The following is a 23,656-nucleotide window of genomic DNA, read 5'->3' as shown; positions in this document are numbered from 1 at the left end:
TTCCACGTTCCGTCACCTCCGTTGTTAGAGTAACTACATTTGGATCTCCAGTTCCCGCCATCCCATAGAGTTAACGACAACACTTCAGTAGATATCTATGTATAGACATTGCCCGAATTTCGCGGGTCCCTCTCCCTGACCCTACAAAACACAGGGAGTGTCACTAGATCTAGGAAGATGAAGAGGGCCAGGGAGATCATCCAGAGCCACGCCTCCCTCAAACAACGGAGGATTTGCCCTTAAAAGAAAAGGCAAAGTTATATCATGAGCTTAACATGTACTCTATATTCTTACTGGGGTTAACTGGAGACGGCAATTCACGCGTCATGAGACAGAGTATCTTCGTGTCATGTTATCTCATGACACACATTCTCCTGACGTCTTGGCTTAGGGAAGCCAGAGGGAATTTCAGACCTCCAGACCCTGGCCAGTATGTGGGTTAGCTCTTTTCCATCCCACAATCCTCAGGTAGCGAGATGCGAGGTCAGTGAGGCCAATATCAAGAAAATTGGGGTCACGCCAGGATAGACTGTTCTATTTCTATACCTAACGAGGTACATATGACGTACATGTACATTGTGTACTACATGTGGCTCAGTACCAACACGCGGACCACATATACTGGCTGATCCTTGGCTGGACATGTGTGTGTGTGTGTAAATAACGTAAACAAATGATTTTTCGATTTACTTATATCATTATCCTGATGCGCGTTCTATACAAAATACTGCCCCCCCCCAACCCCACAATACCCTCTAATATTTTACATAGTTTCATCCTAATATATCTATCTATCTATCTATCTATCTATCTGTACACACATATATATATATATATATATATATATATATATATATATATATATATATATATATATATACATATATATATATATATATATTTTTTTTTTTTTTTTTTTGCTTTGTCGCTGTCTTCCGCGTTTGCGAGGTAGCGCAAGGAAACAGACGAAAGAAATGGCCCAACCCACCCCCATACACATGTATATACATACGTCCACACACGCAAATATACATACCTACACAGCTTTCCATGGTTTACCCCAGACGCTTCACATGCCTTGATTCAATCCACTGACAGCACGTCAACCCCGATATACCACATCGCTCCAATTCACTCTATTATATATATATATATATATATATATATATATATATATATATATATATATATATATATACATATATATATATCCCTCTTCTTCCTCACTCCACTTCACTGGGGAAACATGAGACCCAAAATTAACATGTTAAAACTAGATGTGTATTTCTATACATGTTTATAACTAACAGCAATTCCTACACACACACACACATATAGGGATAGGGGATTAAGAATACTTCCCACGTATTCCCTGCGTGTCGTAGAAGGCGACTAAAAGGGGAGGGAGCGGGGGGCTGGAAATCCTCCCCTCTCGGTTTTTTTTTTTTTTTCAATTTTCCAAAAGAAGGAACAGAGAAGAGGGCCAGGTGAGGATATTCCAAAAAAGGCCCAGTCCTCTGTTCTTAACGCTACCTCGCTAATGCGGGAAATGGCGAATAGTTTGAAAAAAAAAAAAAAAAAAAAAAAAAATATATATATATATATATATATATATATATATATATATATATATATATATATATATATATATATATATATATATATATATAACATTTTTCATGAGAGAAAATATAATTTCAGGGGAAAAATATGTCTTAACTTAATTACATCTAGAATTTGTCAAACTGCTCTCACAGTTGCCAACAAGTATTTAATATTTCCCAACCAGGAGTGTTGCCAATAACGTAGGTTAGAATATATATATATATATATATATATATATATATATATATATATATATATATATATATATATATATATATATATATATATACTGGGAACCCAGGATGTGGTATGTGGTGCTGGAGCAAGATGACGCGAGAGAGAGAGAGAGAGAGAGAGAGAGAGAGAGAGAGAGAGAGAGAGAGAGAGAGAGAGAGAGAGACTTGAATTTATGACTGCGTTTACGTGAGGGCGCGCGCGCGAGAGAGAGAGAGAGCGCGCCCTCCCAGTGCTTATCTCCATCATTTATCATGGTTTGAGAGATGATAGGGTGAGATAGGCCGTGGATGGGAGGCTGAGTAGGGCGGCCTCCTCCCCCCTTACTTCATCCCGCGTACAGCACTATTTTTAACCCCACGACGCCACAAGCCATCCGTAAGGGTCAAAAACCCTTAACGAAAACATCGCTACCTAGGCCTTAAACACACACACACACACACATACACATACTACCCAAATGTTATACAATTATTTGACTTCGTAAATCATTATTATTATTTATTTATTATACTTTGTCGCTGTCTCCCTCGTTAGCGAGGTAGCGCAAGGAAACAGACGAAAGAATGGCCCAACCCACCCACATACACATGTATATACATACACGTCCACACACGCAAATATACATACCCATACATCTTAACGTATACATATATAGATATATATACACACACAGACATATACATATATACACATGTACATAATTCATACTGTCTGCCTTTATTTATTCCACTTAAACTCATATAGAATATACTCATAAGTCAGGTATGCTTAGGTCAGACCTCTGACATACCAGTTAGCCTTAGACCATACATTACATTTAACACACAAAAAAAGCGAAAACGAATTCACATTTCGAGGAAGAGGAAGAAGCAAATATTAATGGCCTTGCCTTGGCCATGATGGACACACTAAAATATGTTTACTGTGGTGTTTAGTCCTCCCGGTCTCCTCCACGCTGGCTTTCCCAATCCTACACTGGCTTTCCCAATCCTACACTGGCTTTCCCAATCCTACACTGGCTTCCCCAATCCTACACTGGCTTCCCCAATCCTACACTGGCTTTCCCAATCCTACACTGGCTTTCCCAATCCTACACTGGCTTTCCCAATCCTACACTGGCTTCCCCAATCCTACACTGGCTTTCCCAATCCTACACTGGCTTTCCCAATCCTACACTGGCTTCCCCAATCCTACACTGGCTTCCCCAATCCTATACTGGCTTTCCCAATCCTACACTGGCTTTCCCAATCCTTCCACCACAGGAGAGCCACTGTCCTAAATGAGGTTGTTAGACATGGGAGGTGTGTATAGTTGTTGGTAACTGGTCACACGCATCTCATGGGGTATGGACGGGAACTACGATGTAATGACGGGTGATTGGTCATGTAGCAGTGTGTGTGTGTGTGTGTGTGTGTGTGTGTGTGTGTGTGTGTGTGTGTGTGTGTACTGATGGGTGATTGGTCATGTAGCAGTGTGTGTGTGTGTGTGTGTGTGTGTGTGTGTGTGTGTGTGTGTGTGTATGTGTGTGTACTGACGGGTGATTGGTCATGTAGCAGTGTGTGTGTGTGTGTGTGTACTGACGGGTGATTGGTCATGTAGCAGTGTGTGTGTGTGTGTGTGTACTGACGGGTGATTGGTCATGTAGCAGTGTGTGTGTGTGTACTGACGGGTGATTGGTCATGTAGCAGCGTGTGTGTGTGTGTGTGTGTGTACTGACGGGTGATTGGTCATGTAGCAGTGTGTGTGTGTGTACTGACGGGTGATTGGCCATGTAGCAGTGTGTGTGTGTGTGTGTGTGTGTGTGTGTGTGTGTGTGTGTGTGTATTGACGGGTGATTGAACATGTAGCAGTGTGTGTGTGTGTGTGTGTGTACTGACGGGTGATTGGCCATGTAGCAGTGGGGGGGTGTTGGAGCCACCACACGCCACAGTCTATCATGGAGGAAATACATATCCAAAGATCTCGAGTGTTGGGATGACGTGTGACACCAATCTGGGAGGAACTTCAAAGCTGCGTTTTTTTTTCTTCGAGTAAAAAAACGGGAAACGGTTCTCTTACACATCAGCAGATCCACAACACGCACCAGACACGGCGTATATGGAAATACGACTACAACTAACTACAACGAAATACAATCACACACGAACACATTCGTGTTGTGTGACCTTCGACCTGTGAAAATATATTCGTGGGAATGAAGATGATAAATGAAGATAATACATTTACTCAAGTTAAGAGATAAATTACAAACTACATCAATAAAGAACATGAGAACGCATACCAGAGAACAAAGTGGAGAACACCAGAACCTCCTTGGCTAAGGAAGGATTCATATGAACACATTATCATGATTAGACGGGGGAAAAAAAAGAGAATTTACGATGGAATATTAAAGAATTCGCACACTCCATTACACCCAGACATTTAGTATAATGTTTCAGAGAGAAATATAAAAGGTGGACAAGAATTATTCAGGTAGATTATAATATGTTATACATCAGAGTTTAATACAAGAATTATTCAGGTAGATTATAATATGTTATACATCAGAGTTTAATACAAGAATTATTCAGGTAGATTATAATATGTTATACATCAGAGTTTAATACAAGAATTATTCAGGTAGATTATAATATGTTATACATTAGAATTGGGAGGTGAGTTTGAATGGTGAAAAACTGGAGGAAGTGAAGTGTTTTAGATATCTGGGAGTGGATCTGTCAGCGGATGGAACCATGGAAGCGGAAGTGGATCATAGGGTGGGGGAGGGGGCGAAAATTTTGGGAGCCTTGAAAAATGTGTGGAAGTCGAGAACATTATCCCGGAAAGCAAAAATGGGTATGTTTGAAGGAATAGTAGTTCCAACAATGTTGTATGGTTGCGAGGCGTGGGCTATGGATAGAGTTGTGCGCAGGAGGATGGATGTGCTGGAAATGAGATGTTTGAGGACAATGTGTGGTGTGAGGTGGTTTGATCGAGTAAGTAACGTAAGGGTAAGAGAGATGTGTGGAAATAAAAAGAGCGTGGTTGAGAGAGCAGAAGAGGGTGTTTTGAAATGGTTTGGGCACATGGAGAGAATGAGTGAGGAAAGATTGACCAAGAGGATATATGTGTCGGAGGTGGAGGGAACGAGGAGAAGAGGGAGACCAAATTGGAGGTGGAAAGATGGAGTGAAAAGGATTTTGTGTGATCGGGGCCTGAACATGCAGGAGGGTGAAAGGAGGGCAAGGAATAGAGTGAATTGGAGCGATGTGGTATACAGGGGTTGACGTGCTGTCAGTGGATTCAATCAAGGCATGTGAAGCGTCCGGGGTAAACCATGGAAAGCTGTGTAGGTATGTATATTTCCGTGTGTGGACGTGTGTATGTACATGTGTATGGGGGGGGTTGGGCCATTTCTTTCGTCTGTTTCCTTGCGCTACCTCGCAAACGCGGGAGACAGCGACAAAGTATAAAAAAAAAAAAAAAAAAAAAAAAAAAATTAGAATTGAATACAAGAATTATTCAGGTAGATTATAATAAGTAATACAGAAGAATTTAATGTAATACAGAAGAATTTAATATATATAGTATTACAGAATTTAATATATACTTAAGGAGGAAAAATTTATTAAGAAATACCATTTATTTATGATTAACTCAGAACCTTTTTTTCTTTTAAAGAAAATATCCTGGTGTTACCAAGGACATTTCTAAAGGCCCCTGCAGCCCAAGGCTGCGCTGCCTCCAGTAGCAGGGAAATGCAGACTCCTTTGGAGGGAGGAATTCTTTGACTAGACTGTGTACTACCAGTGATACAGACACGCCATATTGAGACTTTTAACCTGCAGTGTTAACCTCCAGCAGGCGGAGTCCGGTAACACGACCAGATGTATCCATCGTGACCAACACAACTTGTATCATAACTGTGAACAAGTGACACACACACGAGCGTATATCAAAAGCGCGGATTCGAGAAAGTGACCGCGTTCGAAACTCAGCCTTAAAGTACTATCAAATGCGCGGCAAGGTTAATCCGTTCACTCTCTGTGTCATTGAGAATCATTCGGTGTGTCATAATGCTTCACACTGTTCACCGAGACCACCGCGAGTGTCTGTCTCGATGGTTTCCTGTTCACAGTGCTGAAGGCCACTGTGCTCAGTCTGAACCTGACACTTAATCCTGTGTTGTCATAACTTTCAGCCTAACCTAACCTAACCTGACCTAACCTAACCTAACCTAACCTAACCTAACCTAACCTGACCTAACCTAACCTAACCTAACCTAACCTGACCTAACCTAACCTAACCTGACCTAACCTAACCTAACCTAACCTAACCTGACCTAACCTGACCTAACCTAACCTAACCTAACCTGACCTAACCTAACCTAACCTAACCTAACCTAACCTGACCCAACCTAACCTAACCTAACCTAACCTGACCTAACCTAACCTGACCTAACCTAACCTAACCTAACCTGACCTAACCTGACCTAACCTAACCTAACCTAACCTAACCTGACCTAACCTAACCTAACCTGACCTAACCTACCCTAACCTAACCTGACCTAACCTAACCTAACCTGACCTAACCTAACCTAACCTGACCTAACCTAACCTAACCTAACCTAACCTGACCTAACCTAACCTAACCTGACCTAACCTGACCTAACCTAACCTAACCTAACCTAACCTGACCTAACCTGACCTAACCTAACCTGACCTGACCTAACCTAACCTAACCTAACCTGACCTGACCTAACCTAACCTGACCTAACCTGACCTAACCTAACCTAACCTAACCTAACCTGACCTAACCTAACCTAACCTGACCTAACCTGACCTAACCTAACCTAACCTGACCTAACCTAACCTAACCTGACCTGACCTAACCTGACCTGACCTAACCTAACCTAACCTAACCTAACCTAACCTAACCCAACCTAACCTGACCTGACCTAACCTAACCTAACCTAACCTAACCTAACCTAACCTAACCTACCCTAACCTAACCTAACCTAACCTAACCTAACCTAACCTAACCTGACCTAACCTAACCTGACTAACCTAACCTAACCTGACCTAACCTAACCTAACCTAAACCAACTAACCTAACCTGACCTAACCTAAACTAAGCCTAACCTACCCTAGCCTAAACCTGACCTAAACCTAACCTAACCCAACCTATACCTGAAACCTAACCTAGACCAGACCTAACCTAACCTAACCTAACCTAACCTAACCTAACCTATCTAACCAGACCTGACCTAACTAACCTAACCTGAACCTGACCTAAACCTAACCTAACCTACCTAACCTGACCTAACCTAACTGACCTGACCTAACCTAACCTACCTAACTATACCCAACCTAACCTAACCTACCTAACCTAGACCTGACCTAACCTAACCTAACTGACCTGATGACCTAACCTAACCTTACCTAACCTAACTGCCTAACCTACCTAACCTGACCTAACCTAACCTACCCCTACCTACCTGACCTAACCTAACCTGACCTAACCTAACTAACCTAACCTGACCTAACCTAACCTACCTAACCTAACAGACCTAACCTAACCGAACCTAACCTGACCTAACCTAACCTAACCTAACCTAACCTAACCTGACCTGACCTAACCTGACCTGACCTAACCTAACCTGACCTAACCTAACCTGACCTGACCTAACCTGACCTGACCTAACCTAACCTGACCTGACCTGACCTAACCTGACCTGACCTGACCTAACCTAACCTAACCTGACCTAACCTAACCTAACCTGACCTAACCTAACCTGACCTAACCTAACCTGACCTAACCTAACCTGACCTAACCTAACCTAACCTGACCTAACCTAACCTGACCTGACCTAACCTGACCTGACCTAACCTGACCTGACCTGACCTAACCTAACCTAACCTGACCTAACCTAACCTAACCTGACCTGACCTGACCTAACCTAACCTGACCTGACCTGACCTGACCTAACCTAACCTGACCTGACCTAACCTAACCTGACGTAACCTAACCTAACCTAACCTGACCTGACCTGACCTAACCTGACCTAACCTAACCTGACCTAACCTAACCTAACCTAACCTGACCTAACCTAACCTAACCTAACCTAACCTGACCTGACCTGACCTGATCTGACCTGACCTGACCTGACCTAACCTAACCTGACCTGACCTGACCTAACCTAACCTGACCTGACCTGACCTGACCTGACCTGACCTAACCTAACCTAACCTAACCTAACCTTTCATAAAGGACTGCAAGGACAAGCCTGTACTAAGGTGCAAGAAGAATATACTTACAAGGACAAGCCTATACTTACTTAACAAATATATAATTTTTCCTGCTTAAAAGTCCTACTTCCACCTCCCCGTGGTAAGCAGGGGGCAACAGATGATATCATCTGGCTAACGGAAGAGGTGAACGATCGTTAATGAACGTATAAACAATCGGACTTAGAGGTGAGTGATAAAACGCGCTTTTGACTTAATATTCTGCCGCGCTTTTGATAGCAATATATCAGCAACGTTTGCCGCGCTTTTGATATGCCAATCCGCGCTTTCGTAAAACGCCGACACACACACAAACACACATACACACTCACGTTTTCAACGAACTGGGCCCCCACGAGCGTGGAACTCCCTCCCCGTAGAGCAGAAATAGGTAATTACTAACAGCTTATCACACTAGTCCGATTGAATATCATAAAAACAAAAGGCAACAAAGTCCACACAGAGCTGCCAGGAACCACCAAGTCTTTAACGAGCCACCGTCAGCCATGACCAAACTGCATTGAAGCGAAGCTGTGCCAAAATATCTTGAGCAGGATTGATGGGTTATGCCTTCCATTGACCCCATGCCTTTCTGAGCAGGAGGGAAGACGAGCGACAATCCAGGAAGACGGAGAACCTAACCTGAGACTATAAGGTTTCGAACCTAACCTGAGACTATAAGGGTTCGAACCTAACCTGAGACTATAAGGGTTCGAACCTAACCTGAGACAATAAGGTTTCGAGTCTTGGGTTGATTTCGTCACCGACGAGGGAGGAAGAAAAAAAATAAGAGTGGAAGACAAAAATGCAATATATATATATATATATATATATATATATATATATATATATATATATATATATATATATATATATATATACCAAGAACAGGAGATTGAGAAGCGAACGTGTGCCGAATATTTGAGCCTTGAGATGACCTGTTCAGGCGGGGCGAGTGTGTTACGTGAGTGAGAGACGGGAGTTCGAACCCCGCTTGGCAATCAGCTGACTGAATCACAAACGAGTCTCCACTGGAAAAAAGACAAAAAGAAAAAGAAAAATCTGATTTGACGCCATAGTCGCGCGGGTATATGACCTGCGCTGGAGAGAGGAGAGGAAGAGAATGGAAAAACACATTGTATTATAGATCCAGAGGGACCCAGTGACGCGCCTCACAGAACAACGAGCATATTCCAACGTCCAATACACCATGGCTCATCAGGTGATCCACACGAACGAAGCAGCGAACGAGGCGTTCGAATTGTGAGGCGTCACTGAGTGAGGCGGCCGTGTCGAAGCCAGAGGCGATGGTTCCTTCTCGATATATGTACAAACATCAGATTTGGCGGAGATCTTCAGGCTTAAGTCTGACCTTCGGTGCGAGGAGATGTGGTGTTGGCTTAGGTTATCACGAGGAGATAAATACAGTGCACGAAGGCAGTCGACAACAGCGCTGATACGTTCTCAAGTCTTTTACAAAATGCTGATGATGCTCAAAACTTTGGTATGGCGATGGTAACCCTCTTTCACCTGTGGTAAGTAATCTTTACATGGAATTCTTTGAAACTAAGTTACTAATGGATATCTTACCCTCTAACGGTTGAAGATTTGTGGAGGTTTTCAGAAAAGAAGAGAGACTGTTGAGGGGAGAAGAGAGTGGCGAGAGAAAGTGAGCTTGGAAAGGTAGGAGACTTGTGTGAGGAAGTACCAGGAGAGATTGAGTGCAGAATGGCAAAAGGTGAGAGTGACTACAGTCTCACACCATACAACCAGAGGTCCAGATTATGGTCGACCATAAACCAGGAGTTATCTCGACCCGTGACGTCGTCCATACCGACCCGAAGCCTCAAACTCCTCGCTGGTCGAGGCCGTCTCGCTTCGAGCAGACCTGACAACGAATCACTCCCAGTCAAATCAAGTCAGTCAGTCTGGCGACGCTGGGAATCGAACCCTTGGCAGTCCTAAGTCGTTGCAACATACAAGTCACACAGTAATCGTACAGTAAGACAATCCAATCCTATGATGTACGAATAAACCCTCACCAACGTCAGGAAAAATACACTGAACCAAAGATTCGAATCCTCATCCCTCACACACACACCCTCACCTCCTCCTCCTCACACCTCCCCCTTCACATTTCCTCACATACCATCCTTCCTCAGCGTCTCCTCATCCTTCTAATTCCTTCTTTCTCTCTCGTTCTCTTCATTCCTCGTCCTCCTCTCCCTCCTCTTGGTCTTCTTCCCTCCCTCCCTCCCTGCTTGCCTCCATCTCCTGACGGAGGCCCTCCGTCGGCGCCTCCGTCAGGGACAGCAGGAGGCTTCCCCCCCCACCCTCCCCACCTCAGTGATCCCGCCTGGACGTCATCTGGTGGTGTACGATGCGTCGCCTTCTCTCCCTCCCCCCAAGCAGCCTATAATAGTTTAGTGATTACGTGTATAATCACCCAGGGAAGAAGGTCAAGGTTCAGGTAATGACCTTCAGTGTCCATTAATGAAATTACCCCTCCTCCCCTCCCCTCCCCCTCCGAGTCCCCCCAACACACACACACACACACACACACACACACATCCATCACGTGATTAGGTACAAGAATATGATCATGGCCGGACAGCATCATCTTGTTTGAGTCATTTTACACATAGAGTTCTCCCCTCTTTTTTTTTTCAAGTCATTTTAAAAGAAAAATAAGAAATGGAATCCTGTTTCAAGACTGGCCATTTCTGACAACCCCTTGACCTTACCCCAGTGCTCAACCATCAGAGCTTCACCTCAGCTTCTCTTACCCCTGTGACACCCCCCCCCCCTTAATCTCCCGACCTCTCTCTCTCTCTCTCTCTCTCTCTCTCTCACCTCTGACCCCGAGCAACTTGACGCATTGGAACTCAGCTCCTGTGAAGTTCGTCCCTCGAACACTCCCTCACAACCACACTCACCTCTCTCTCTCTCTCTCTCTCTCTCTCTCTCTCTCTCTCTCTCTCTCTCCCATACTTGTCACCCTCATAAATGACTCGCTTCCATGCATCGGCTCCATTCTTGAATAACATCAATTGCCTGTATACGACTCCTCCTACGTCCTCGTTAGGTCGTACTTCACAAGACGAATGAGAAAAGTCCGGACGAAAGAATGGGTCACTTATTTTCGTCCTAACGGAGAGGGAACATCTCCTCCGTTATTCGTACACAACGTCTCCTCCTGTGCAAATACAACTCCATCTCACAATCTGGGAGAGCACGTTTAATTTCTCCAGAGTCAAATGAGATTTCTATGAATCAAGTCAGACCCCAGATCTCTCCTACCCTGGATCGTAATCAAATGAGAATCAAGGATAAGACTTTAGTCAAATGAGAATTCTAATCACAACACCTGAGAATCCCGATCACAACCACAGTCAAATGAGAATCCGAAACACAACACTACTCAAATATGGACCTTAAGAAAACATAGTCAAATGACGAACTTATTCCACCTAAGCCAGAAGGCTCATGTTAATGACAGCAGTCGATTATGAAACCATCCAACACCTTAGTCAAATGATCTCTCTCTCTCTCTCTCTCTCTCTCTCTCTCTCTCTCTCTCTCTCTCTCTCTCAGGAGCCGATAAACGTCCCTTGGTCAAGATGTTGGCAAAAGATTCCAAAACGCCGTCCGTCGACCCCCATATAGCATATTAGTCGTCTAAAAAAAAAAAAGGAATCCAAACAGATTAATTCTTTTCGTGGATCCCTCTTGATATCAGGTCTACACCCACACAAGTGACTCTTCATGATACGTTTCAATTATTCTTCCTTCGAATCCTAATATTTTAAAAGTCTTTGCTTGTGTCATCATAGCCTGAGATATGGCTCGGTGTCACTTCTCAGACTCGAGGTGGGAAGGAGGGACAAATGGCTAAGTGGGTGGGTGGGAGGGTCGTTGGCTACCTGCTGTGAACCCATGCCATGGATTCGAACCCTAGCTAGCCAGCCCGTGCGTGATGACTCATAGGAAAACAACACCAGCGTGCCATCACACCACACTGGCAGAACCCTCAACTCGTCATCTACTTTAGAACCACCCCCCCACCCCACCTACTTCCCCCCTCCAAAAAGGTATCCACTTTATCTATTGGTAGACGAGACTGTAGAGGACGTACAAAGGAACTTACCGTATATGTAGGCGAATACAACGACCTCGAGCAGGGCGGCGAAGGTAACGGGGAGAGGTATGGAATACAAATCCAGCAGCAGGACCACGTACATACCACCCTGGGGGAAAAAAAAAGAAATATAAACAATAGAGACGTAAGAACAACGAGAACATTCCATGGCGGCCAACGCGCAAAAGTGGAAAATCACAGAAAATGGGAATCAAAGGAAAGTGTTCAAAATTTGGGATCAAGGAAGAAATTGGGTCATGGAGACAAAGTAATTCGTTGTATAATTGGAATAAGGGAGAAAGTGGTTGGTTCATGAAAGCAACGTACATGTAAAATAGAAATCTTGTCTGAAAATGGTTCAGGCAAACAAATCATAATCACAACACCCGAAATCTCGGAAGAAAACGATACGCGCCGACTAGAATTTACAGCTTTAGTCAAAACTGCGATCAGGAAGAAAACGGGAGACGCGCAGAGAGAGAGAGAGAGAGAGAGAGAGAGAGAGAGAGAGAGAGAGAGAGAGAGAGAGAGAGAGAGAGAGAGAGAGAGAGAATCATATATATATCAACTGACTTATATTTCTTGTGTCTCCCCTGATGATGTGATTATTACACGAAAGTGCACTTGGGAACTTATCGTGTTTCATTTTCCACGAGGACTCGTAGGAATATGTGAGAAACTGCAGAAGCTGGTGACGGAGTTTGGTAAAGTGTGTGGAAGAAGAAAGTTAAGAGTAAATGTCAATAAGAGCAAGGTTATTAGGTACAGTAGGGTTGAGGGTCAAGTCAATTGGGAGGTGAGTTTGAATGGTGAGAGGCTGGAGGAAGTGAAGTGTTTTAGATATCTGGGAGTGGATCTGTCAGCGGATGGAACCATGGAAGCGGAAGTGGATCATAGGGTGGGGGAGGGGGCGAAAATTTTGGGAGCCTTGAAAAATGTGTGGAAGTCGAGAACATTATCCCGGAAAGCAAAAATGGGTATGTTTGAAGGAATAGTAGTTCCAACAATGTTGTATGGTTGCGAGGCGTGGGCTAAGGATAGAGTTGTGCGCAGGAGGATGGATGTGCTGGAAATGAGATGTTTGAGGACAATGTGTGGTGTGAGGTGGTTTGATCGAGTAAGTAACGTAAGGGTAAGAGGGATGTGTGGAAATAAAAAGAGCGTGGTTGAGAGAGCAGAAGAGGGTGTTTTGAAGTGGTTTGGGCACATGGAGAGAATGAGTGAGGAAAGATTGACCAAGAGGATATATGTGTCGGAGGTGGAGGGAACGAGGAGAAGAGGGAGACCAAATTGGAGGTGGAAAGATGGAGTGAAAAGGATTTTGTGTGATCGGGGCCTGAACATGCAGGAGGGTGAAAGGAGGGCAAGGAATAGAGTGAATTGGAGCGATGTGGTATACAGGGGTTGACGTGCTGTCAGTGGATTGAATCAAGGCATGTGAAGCGTCTGGGGTAAACCATGGAAAGCTGTGTAGGTATGTATATTGCGTGTGTGGACGTGTGTATGTACATGTGTATGGGGGGGTTGGGCCATTTCTTTCGTCTGTTTCCTTGCGCTACCTCGCAAACGCGGGAGACAGCGACAAAGTATAAAAAAAAAAAAAAAAAAAAAAAAAAAAAAATATATATATATATATATATAATATATATATATATATATATATATATATATATATATATATATATATATATATATATATAACCGGAGTGCGGGATGTATGGAGAGGATGAGTGAAGAGAGACACAGCACCTGAGGGATTACGCCCAGGGCGTCAACACAGTCACGTGACCACCGCCAGCGTCATATGGACGCGCCGTTGCTTGCTCGGCTGTGACGACGTGTTATTGTTGTTGTTCGTCTGTAGGTCCCGCGTCACCATGGCTGATGATAGGCATCATTAGAGCCGCGGTGTGTGTGTGTGTGTGTGTGTGTGTGTGTGTGTGTGTGTGTGTGTGTGTGTGTCGGGTGGTGGGGTAGGGAGAGGCAGGCAGGCCGCCCGCCCCCCAGGCGGTCCCAGGTAGTAGATATGCCTTATCATCATCCAGGGGAGCTTCCACGTCAACACCACCACACCGTCCCTCCTCCTCCTCACCTTTCATCAACCCGGCGATCAATAACATCCTTGAACATCCCCCACCCACCCTGGCTTTTGGCTCATAACATCACGAAGGTTGATGATGTGGGGCCAGAGTCACAGATACACACACACACACACTCACACTCTCTCTCTCTCTCTCTCTCTCTCTCTCTCTCTCTCTCTCTCTCTCTCTCTCTCTATGTACATAAATCAAACAGTCTGTTCGTACGCCACGGGGAGGGAGGGCCTTATATTACTTGTAGGGGGGCGTCGCGCCCCTCGCCCCTTCTCCCCCCTCCCTCCCCCACCATCTCTCAGCCATTCTCTACTATCAACTAACTTAAATCTACATACGCTGTCTGTATTAACCATATCCCTCAGTCCTTCCATTCCATTCATCCACTACACTTAGATTATCAAAGTACTTCTTTAAGTCGTATTCTATTTTAACAAGTTCCTTGTTCATTTCATGTTCTCCTGGTGTTCTATTCTTACACTTATCCACACCATCAAAATAGTTTTAAGAAAAACTCAAAAGACGTGATCATGTCACCCCTCACTCCTCTCTCTTCAGAAGTGGTCAAATCTAAGGCCTTTACAAACCTTTCCCTATCACTCATCTCTTCTGATCTGGACCTTCTCTATCAGCTCTAGGTGCTCCTTCACGTACGGTGACCCAACTTGAGAAGCATAGCTTAGTATGTGGCCTTATGTAGGCTGTGTGTGTGGGTGTGTGTGTGTGCGTGTATGTATATACATGTGTATGGGGGTGGGTGGGTGTGTGTGTGTGTGTGTGTGTGTGTGTGTGTTAATACAACACACGAGTTCCAGATCTCCATCAACAACTCTACCACACTGTACACCACCTTGACCAACACAGACAGCTACCTCTACAGCCCCATTATCATTATTACTATCATTACAATTATCATTATCATTATCATTATAATTATCATTATTATTATTATTATTATTATTATAATTACTATTATTATTATTATTATTATTATTATTATTATTATTATCATCTTCATAATAAAAATTATTTATCAACTATAGTGAGGATATGTGGCAGTTCTTTTCTGTTCTCGGCGCTACCTCGCTAACGCGGGAAACGACAAACAAGTATGAAATAACAATCATTACTATCTTATTTTATCATTATTATTACTATTATCATTATGAATATTTTATCATTAATTACTGTTATTATTATTATTTACATTATCACGTTACATCACCACAGGAGACTACAATACAGCCCTACCACACTAATACAACTACAATAACCAATACATCGTACAGGGAAAGAAATACAACCAGTGTATTAAACAGAAGACTCACTGAACTCACTCCATACAGTAATAACCAAAAGACGCTGTAATGAACTGGTAATGGGATAAGCAGACGATACGGTAATTGCAAACACGATAATTAACAGACGGTACGGTAATTACCGGAAGATACTGTAATTAACGGGTGCTCCAACAACCAGAGGTAGTAATTACTAGATACAGTAACCACCAGACGGTACAGCAGTCACCAGATGGTACAAAACATATCAATCACTAATGAATCAAAATGTCGGGTCAGAACCAGTCTACGTGCATTTAAAGACATACATATCCCATCTACGTCCCTGGTATGCGACAGGTCAATCTATTAGCATATGACCGATCTCTCAAGTAATGACACGGGGGTCAAGACTACCTGACGAGATCTCTATAACCCCAAGAGGACCCCCTCGTTGTAAGGTCAGGTCTCGATCGCGTGTCCTCGACTTAGGCGAGGCATTTCAAGTTCTTGGGAGAGGCGGGGTTGGAGGCTGGCTGTGGTGGCGGAGGCTGCCTCTCTCTCTCTCTCACTCTCTCTCTCTCTCTCTCTCTCTCTCTCTCTCTCTCTCTCTCTCTCTCTCTTCCCTAGTGTCTCGTTTTTTGTTTTTTGTTTTTAAACGTCGGTGAGGTTGGGTGAAATAACGCGGGCGGGGTATTGGGAAACAATGGAGGGCCGAGGCACCAACGGGGCTGCTGCCTCTCTGAATGGGCGAGAGGCATCCGACACAAAGGGAAACACACAGTCTGTGTCTTCCTCCTTCCTCCTTTCTTTTTTGGTCTGTTGATGTTCAGAAGTGAACATATCTGGTGAGAGTTCAAGCTGTTCATGTCCTATGGTGTTAAGAGAGAAAACGGAGAATCACTGAGTCCATAGTTACACACACACACACACACACACACACACACACACACACACACACACACATATATATATATATATATATATATATATATATATATATATATATATATATATATATATATATATATATATATATATATCCTACCATGAGCCAGGTACCCATTTCCTCGAACAAATTCTAAGGGCCGAATGATGAACAGCTGGGTTGACTGTGGACCGACTACCACAACCAGGATTCGAACCCTTGCTCTCGACCCTGAACTGCCCGTGAATACGTCACGGTCAGGAACGTTAACCACAACACCACAGTCATCCATAACTACCCATCACCTCACACAATCAAAGACGAGGGAGTATTCTGAGCGTATGGAAGGGAAGAGATAGCGCAAAGTTGGCAAAAAAAATAATAATCTTGCTAACATAAACAAGTTTCCATCTTGACATGTGGGGCGTCTTCGTCATCTACGAAGTGTTCATGGTGAACTTAGAGAAAGAGAACAACCCTCACTGAAGAACAGCAAGACAGAAAACTGGCAATACAGTAGTTGAATTAGACGACGTTGTATCCAAACTGGCTCTCTGTTGATGGGGTTATTAGAGTAAACAATGAGTTTACCAGAAAATCTCTGAATTTAAAAAGCAAAATCTTTTTTCCGCCTAAAAAATAAATAAATGATACAATAATAGTAATAATTGATACAATAATAGCAAAAAATGATACAATAATACTAATACTAGTAATAATAATGATTATACAAATAATAATAATGTTAATCACTACAATATTGCAAAGGAAAATATAAAGTCAGAGATACTTTTAAGTACGTCAGATGGTAAACGAGTTGTAGACCTTTGGAGGGATACGAACCCCAGCTTATCTGACTGCACCAAAAAACCCATCGAACCAGTGGTGTATCAAAAAAGGAAAAGTTTTAACCTGTGCGTGAAAAATGATATATTTACAGGTGTAACTGATGGAGGTAGCTAGTGTTGGGGTTCAATATGGGAGTATAAATAGATATCATAAACTGCTCTATACACGCCGATGCTTTCCAGCTGTGTGTGTGTGTGTGTGTGTGTGTGTGTGTGTGAAAAGAAGAAGAGGGATTCGAAGCGTACTGAGGACAGAATCGTACACACGACAGATGTTTGCTGGCGACGGTGGCAAATGCTGGGCAAGATGATGGAGTGAGCGGCGATGAGGCTTCGCATAGTATGAGGTGACGACGAGAATGGATGAAGTTGGTTTTCAAGGTCACTTCAGAGGATGACTGATGATGATGATGATGATGACGGTGACGAAAACGGCGTGTGTGTGTGTGTGTGTGTGTGTGTGTGTGTGTGTGTGTGTGTGAGTGTGTGTGTGTGTGTGTGTGTGTGTGTGTACTTCGATGTTGATTATAATCATTCTGGGCAAAAAAAAAAAAAAAAGACGTTTCGGCAGATGTGAACAATGAGAAAACAAGACCAAATGATGAATAAATAACAAACTGCGAAGATGGTCTATAATCGTCTCTAGAATATTGAATCTCACGAAATTATATTTGGATATTTCAGAGAGTCTGATGTTATTATTAAAGTGATCGTACCGTCGCTGCAAACCCGGAGTTGAGAAGGTTTGGTCGGATGGGTTACAGCACGGCTCTCTCTCTCTCTCTCTCTCTCTCTCTCTCTCTCTCTCTCTTCTGTAGCTGTGTGTTTTTACATTTATCACTCAACATGACCTACGTTGACGGAGTAATTCTGTTTTGGGGCTAAATGATCCAGTCTCTTTGGGGGAGAGAGAGAGAGAGAGAGAGAGAGGGGGAGAGAGAGAGAGAGAGAGAGAGAGAGAGAGAGAGAGAGAGAGAGAGAGAGAGAGAGAGAGAGAGAGAGAGAGGCGCCTGGACAGCGTTAGGAAGAAGACTCTCATGTGCCTGGCGAAGGATGGTGAACATTCCTCTACTTCGTTGTGAACGCAGCCCTAACCCACCAGCGACCATTACCGTCCATAAGCCACGCTGCAAAACGACCAGGCCAGGGGCGTCCCATACCCACAAGCAAACGCGTAGAACGAAAGGTCAACAGACATCACCGCATCTCTTCAACTTTAAAGTGGTCCACGCCGCTGGACCAAAGGTCCTCCTGGCCCGAAAAACAAACGTCAAAAAGCGAGGGCTTCGGATCCGCCCACGAAGACCATAACAAGATGAACACCAGCGAGTGAGGACCCAACACTGAGAGAGAGAGAGAGAGAGAGAGAGAGAGAGAGAGAGAGAGAGAGAGAGAGAGAGAGAGAGAGAGAGAGAGAGAGAGTTCGTGAGTTCAGGTGTGGACGCGGGAAACGCCATGGCCCAACCAAGGAGGAGCCGAAGGAGGAACGCGCCTTATCAGGCGTCCTCCGTCAAAACGCGCGTTTCATTTACGACCTTCTCTCCTCCACCCACCCACCCTCCACCCACTGCCCTTCAAACTGTGCCCTCCAACCTCGACCGAAGGAGGAAGAGCTACCGTTGTGTTCAAGGATCGTCCCGTACCCTCACAGTACACACACAGACACACACACACGTACACAAGGTCGTGAGGCAACTCACCCTAGTACAGCAGGTGAGGGTGCCACAGAACATAGCGGCACACAAGCAGCCCACTGAGCCACAGGCGCTTGTCCTGTAGAACCGGATGCTCGTCCATGATGGACGCGACCATCGCCTGCACCTGCACGAACTGCAACGAACGTTCCATTAGTTAATCATGACGTGATTCTTTTAGCATATTCCTCATACCCTAAACAACGCTATAATATACTGACAGGCGAAGTTAGGATGTCTATAGTTTATATATATATATATATATATATATATATATATATATATATATATATATATATATATACCGGAGTGTAACTTACATTAATGATTATATAACAGAATAATCCAAGCACTATTGATATATATAAACAATTTCATCTACACTTTAAAGAAATTCCTTAAATTTACTTGATGGATAAGTGATACGGTGTTATCAATGGAACTAATATATATAATCGGCTGTCTCATTAACTGTTACCGATATATTAAGGACTGGCTAGCTTATCTACAGCTTATCACTGTTATCTCTCTCACGGTAAATGATAAGGTTGTAATCCTAATATAGTTGTGAAACATATAACATTTATACAATGAAACTGAAACACTCATTAGAATAAGGCAGGACTCACACGAACATTAGGGGACGAAAAACATAAAAACATGGAGTTATACAAAGTTAAAACCATATATATATATATATATATATATATATATATATATATATATATATATATATATATATATATATATATTTTTTTTTTTTATGCTTTGTCGCTGTCTCCCGCGTTTGCGAGGTAGCGATATATATATATATATATATATATATATATATATATATATATATATATATATATATATATATTGAACTGGCTCACTTTTGTAGAGTTTATAATCTTTTATCTAATCTAAACTGACGATCATACAGATGTTCGTAATGTTATATACGAGGAGCTGGTAACACTGCCAGGTGGGGAGGAAAGGGGTTAGGGAGAGGTGGCAGGCGGGGAGAGGTTCGGAGAGGTGTGACAACCGGCAACACTGCCAGGTGGGGAGGAAAAGGGGTTTCGGTGTGTTTTGTTCCCCCCCCCGCGCGCGCGCGCGCGTTATGGCCGCGCTACCGGTGGGCGGACGAGGGTGACTTACGATGGAGTCGACGCCCAGGAAGAAGAGCATCAGGAAGAACAGCGCAGACCACAGGGGCGCCAGGGGCAACAGGGCCAGGGCCTCAGGGTACATGATGAAGGCCAGGGCCGGACCTGGGAGAGAGAGAGAGAGAGAGAGAGAGAGAGAGAGAGAGAGAGAGAGAGAGAGAGAGAGAGAGAGAGAACAAACATTACTTCACTATACTTTTTTTTGGGGGTGGGTTATGATGACGTCATATCTCCAGGCGTTGGGAGGGGGGGTGGGGGGGGGTTATCATGACGTCACATCTCCACGGGGGAGGAGGGTGTGTGTGGGGGGGGGGGCGGGGTGGTGTCATTCCCATATCTCATATACAATCTATTCCAGTGACCTCAACAATGACCTGACCCCTCCCCCCTCCCCCCTCTTGACCTCGCGTTGGGGGAGGGGGAGGAGGGAGGGAGGGTCACACACACACACACACACACACACACACACTCACCCCCAGTGGTGACGTCGGCGATATGCGTGTCCATCTGGTGCGCCAGAAATCCCAGGACGGAGAAGACAGCGAAGCCGGCGAAGACCGAGGCGGCGCAGTTGACGAAGGGGATCACAAGGGCGTCTCGAAGGCAGTCGTTGCGGAAGCCGTTGAAGGACCCCATGGTGACCAGCGTCCCCCAGCCAGAGCCCAGCGAGAAGAATATCTGCACGGCTGCGGCCGCCCACACCTGACGGAGGCGCAGAAGAAGATGAGGGACAGAGGTACTGCTTCAGCGGCCGCCCACACCTGACGGAGGCGCAGAAGAAGATGAGGGGCAGGTGTACAGCTTCAGCAGCCCACACCTGACGGAGGGGCAGAAGATGAGGGACAGAGGTACTGCTTCAGCAGCCCACACCTGACGGAGGGGCAGACCCTAACTTTAACACCACATGACCTAGGACGACTGACGTCATCCTCTCGATTACTCTCAGGGTCAAGCATGATTACACGACTATGATTACTTGATCAACCCAGTGATTACATGAACCTATGTAATCACGAGTATATGAAGGTCCTCTCTCTCTCTCTCTCTCTCTCTCTCTCTCTCTCTCTCTCTCTCTCTCTCTCTCTCGCTCTCTCTCGTGCTTCGTTTTACGTTAAGAAAACTTACGTCAAACAAGAAACACGAATATGCAAAAGAGGTAATGAATGAATGACTTATTGATCATCATATCATTTTGATATTAAACTTTAACACAGAGAGAACTGTATAACACAGGAATATATGAAGCCCTGGACGGTGTATGTGTGTGTGTGTGTGTGTGTGTGTGTGTGTGCGTGTGTGTGTGTGCGTACGTACATCCAAGCTAAACAGCTTATAGAAGTCCGGGTAGATGTAGTAGATGATCCCATCCGTGGCTCCTGGGAGAGTGACGCCCCTCACGAACAACACGAACAGCATGACGAAGGGGAAGGTGGCGGTGAACCACAGCACCTGCAACACACGTACAAATATGTGGTCAGTAGCGCATGCGTCCTGGGCCAGTGAATCACAGCACCTGCAACACACGTACAAATATGTGGTCAGTGGCGCATGCGTCCTGGGCCAGTGAACCACAGCACCTGCAACACACGTACAAATATGTGGTCAGTAGCGCATGCGTCCTGGGCCAGTGAATCACAGCACCTGCAACACACGTACAAATATGTGGTCAGTGGCGCATGCGTCCTGGGCCAGTGAATCACAACACCTGCAACACACGTACAAATATGTGGTCAGTGGCGCATGCGTCCTGGACCAGTGAATCACAGCACCTGCAACACACGTACAAATATGTGGTCAGTAGCGCATGCGTCCTGGACCAGTGAATCACAGCACCTGCAACACACGTACAAATATGTGGTCAGTGGCGCATGCGTCCTGGACCAGTGAATCACAGCACCTGCAACACACGTACAAATATGTGGTCAGTGGCGCATGCGTCCTGGACCAGTGAATCACAGGTCATAGGGACCACGTTACACAGAGGACGTGCCCTGTTCGAGGTCAAACTTTGACGTGTCCTTAAGTGTCTCCAACGTACTGAAGACGAGTCTGAAGGTCACACACACACACACACACACACACACACGTCAGAGACACGTACTGAACATGAATATATCATGTTTGTTTATATTCATAAAAAAAAAAATTCTTAGAACAACAGGTCAGAAAAACCTTAGCGTCTGGCGCCTCTGCTACAACAACAACAACAACAACAACAACAACAACCCCTACAACCTTGGCACTGAATTATCATCACCTCCTCCCAGCGTGAGGGGGGGGGGGGAGAGGAGGGGGTCTTCTCTGCAGGAGGGCAACACTGGGCCATCCACGCCCTTCCCTCAGGCCTTACCCAGCAACCGAAGACGGGCGGGGCACTCAGGACCCGAAGGGAGGAGGGGCGGCGACGCCCCCGCCCGCCCCCACCCACAGTCGCCAAGGGGGACGACCGACCCCGACCCATACCAGAGGCACAACACCCACGTGTCGTTGAGGCACAACACCCACGTGTCGTTGAGGCACAACACCCGCGTGTCGTGGAGGCACAACACCCACGTGTCGTTGAGGCACAACACCCACGTGTCGTTGAGGCACAACACCCGCGTGTCGTGGAGGCACAACACCCACGTGTCGTTGAGGCACAACACCCACGTGTCGTTCAGGGCGACAAAAATGGCGAGGGAAAAGGGGGATCACTTCAGAGGTGAGAGGGTCGTGTGTGTGCCGGTCCCGCCTGTGTTATCAGGTCCCGGGAGAGGGAGGGGGGAGGGGGAGACAGGTGAGAGGGAGAGAGGAGAGGGAGAGGGAGAGGGAGAAAGGTGAGGGTGAGGAGGGGCAGGGAGGAGAGGGAGAGGGAGAGAGGTGAGGGGGAGGGGCAGGGAGGAGAGGGAAGAGGAAGGGAGATTGAGGGAGGGGGAGAAGGCTGAGAGAAGGCCGGGAGAATGGACGGATAAATGAGGACAAGTGGCAGATGAAGAGAGGGGAGGGGGAAATGATTAAAAAAAAAATAGGTAAAAAAATGTTGGGGAGAGCCGAGAGTGAATGAGGGGGAGTGTGTCGGGCAACAGACAAAGGTAAGGAGGAGAGAGAGAGAGAGAGAGAGAGAGAGAGAGAGAGAGAGAGAGAGAGAGAGAGAGAGAGAGAGAGAGAGAGAGACGTTGAGACAGAGGGAGAGATGCCAGCACTGTGACGTGTCTGATGGAGTATGGTGGTCTCGTCCCTCGCTGCTGACGTATAAGGTTACCCCCCCCCCCCCCCCCGTGAACACCAGGAGTCAATCTAATGAGTGTGACCTTTTAATTTGACCCCAGCCCCCTCACCCCCCCCCCAATTTGACCTCCAACCCCCTCTACCTCGAGAGGACGATGAATAAACCCGGGTTCGTAACGTTGTTCTCAACCAATGTGTTGCATCGTCGT

General features: G+C 45.1%; 1 protein-coding gene across 1 annotated transcript in view; it reads right to left on the bottom strand.

The window, feature by feature from the left end:
* LOC139756873 (sodium- and chloride-dependent GABA transporter 1-like) overlaps positions 1-23,656 on the bottom strand; it is a 64,022-nt gene that overhangs the window by 8,678 nt on the left and 31,688 nt on the right. Inside the window, 6 exon segments of the mRNA XM_071676726.1 lie at positions 12,259-12,358; positions 19,096-19,146; positions 19,148-19,225; positions 20,233-20,345; positions 20,714-20,942; positions 21,555-21,689. Coding sequence (XP_071532827.1) covers positions 12,259-12,358; positions 19,096-19,146; positions 19,148-19,225; positions 20,233-20,345; positions 20,714-20,942; positions 21,555-21,689 — 706 coding nt within the window.

Source organism: Panulirus ornatus, chromosome 23 (genome assembly GCF_036320965.1).
Source record: "Panulirus ornatus isolate Po-2019 chromosome 23, ASM3632096v1, whole genome shotgun sequence".
NCBI lineage: Eukaryota > Metazoa > Arthropoda > Malacostraca > Decapoda > Palinuridae > Panulirus > Panulirus ornatus.
This window is presented reverse-complemented; position numbering and strand designations above follow the sequence as displayed.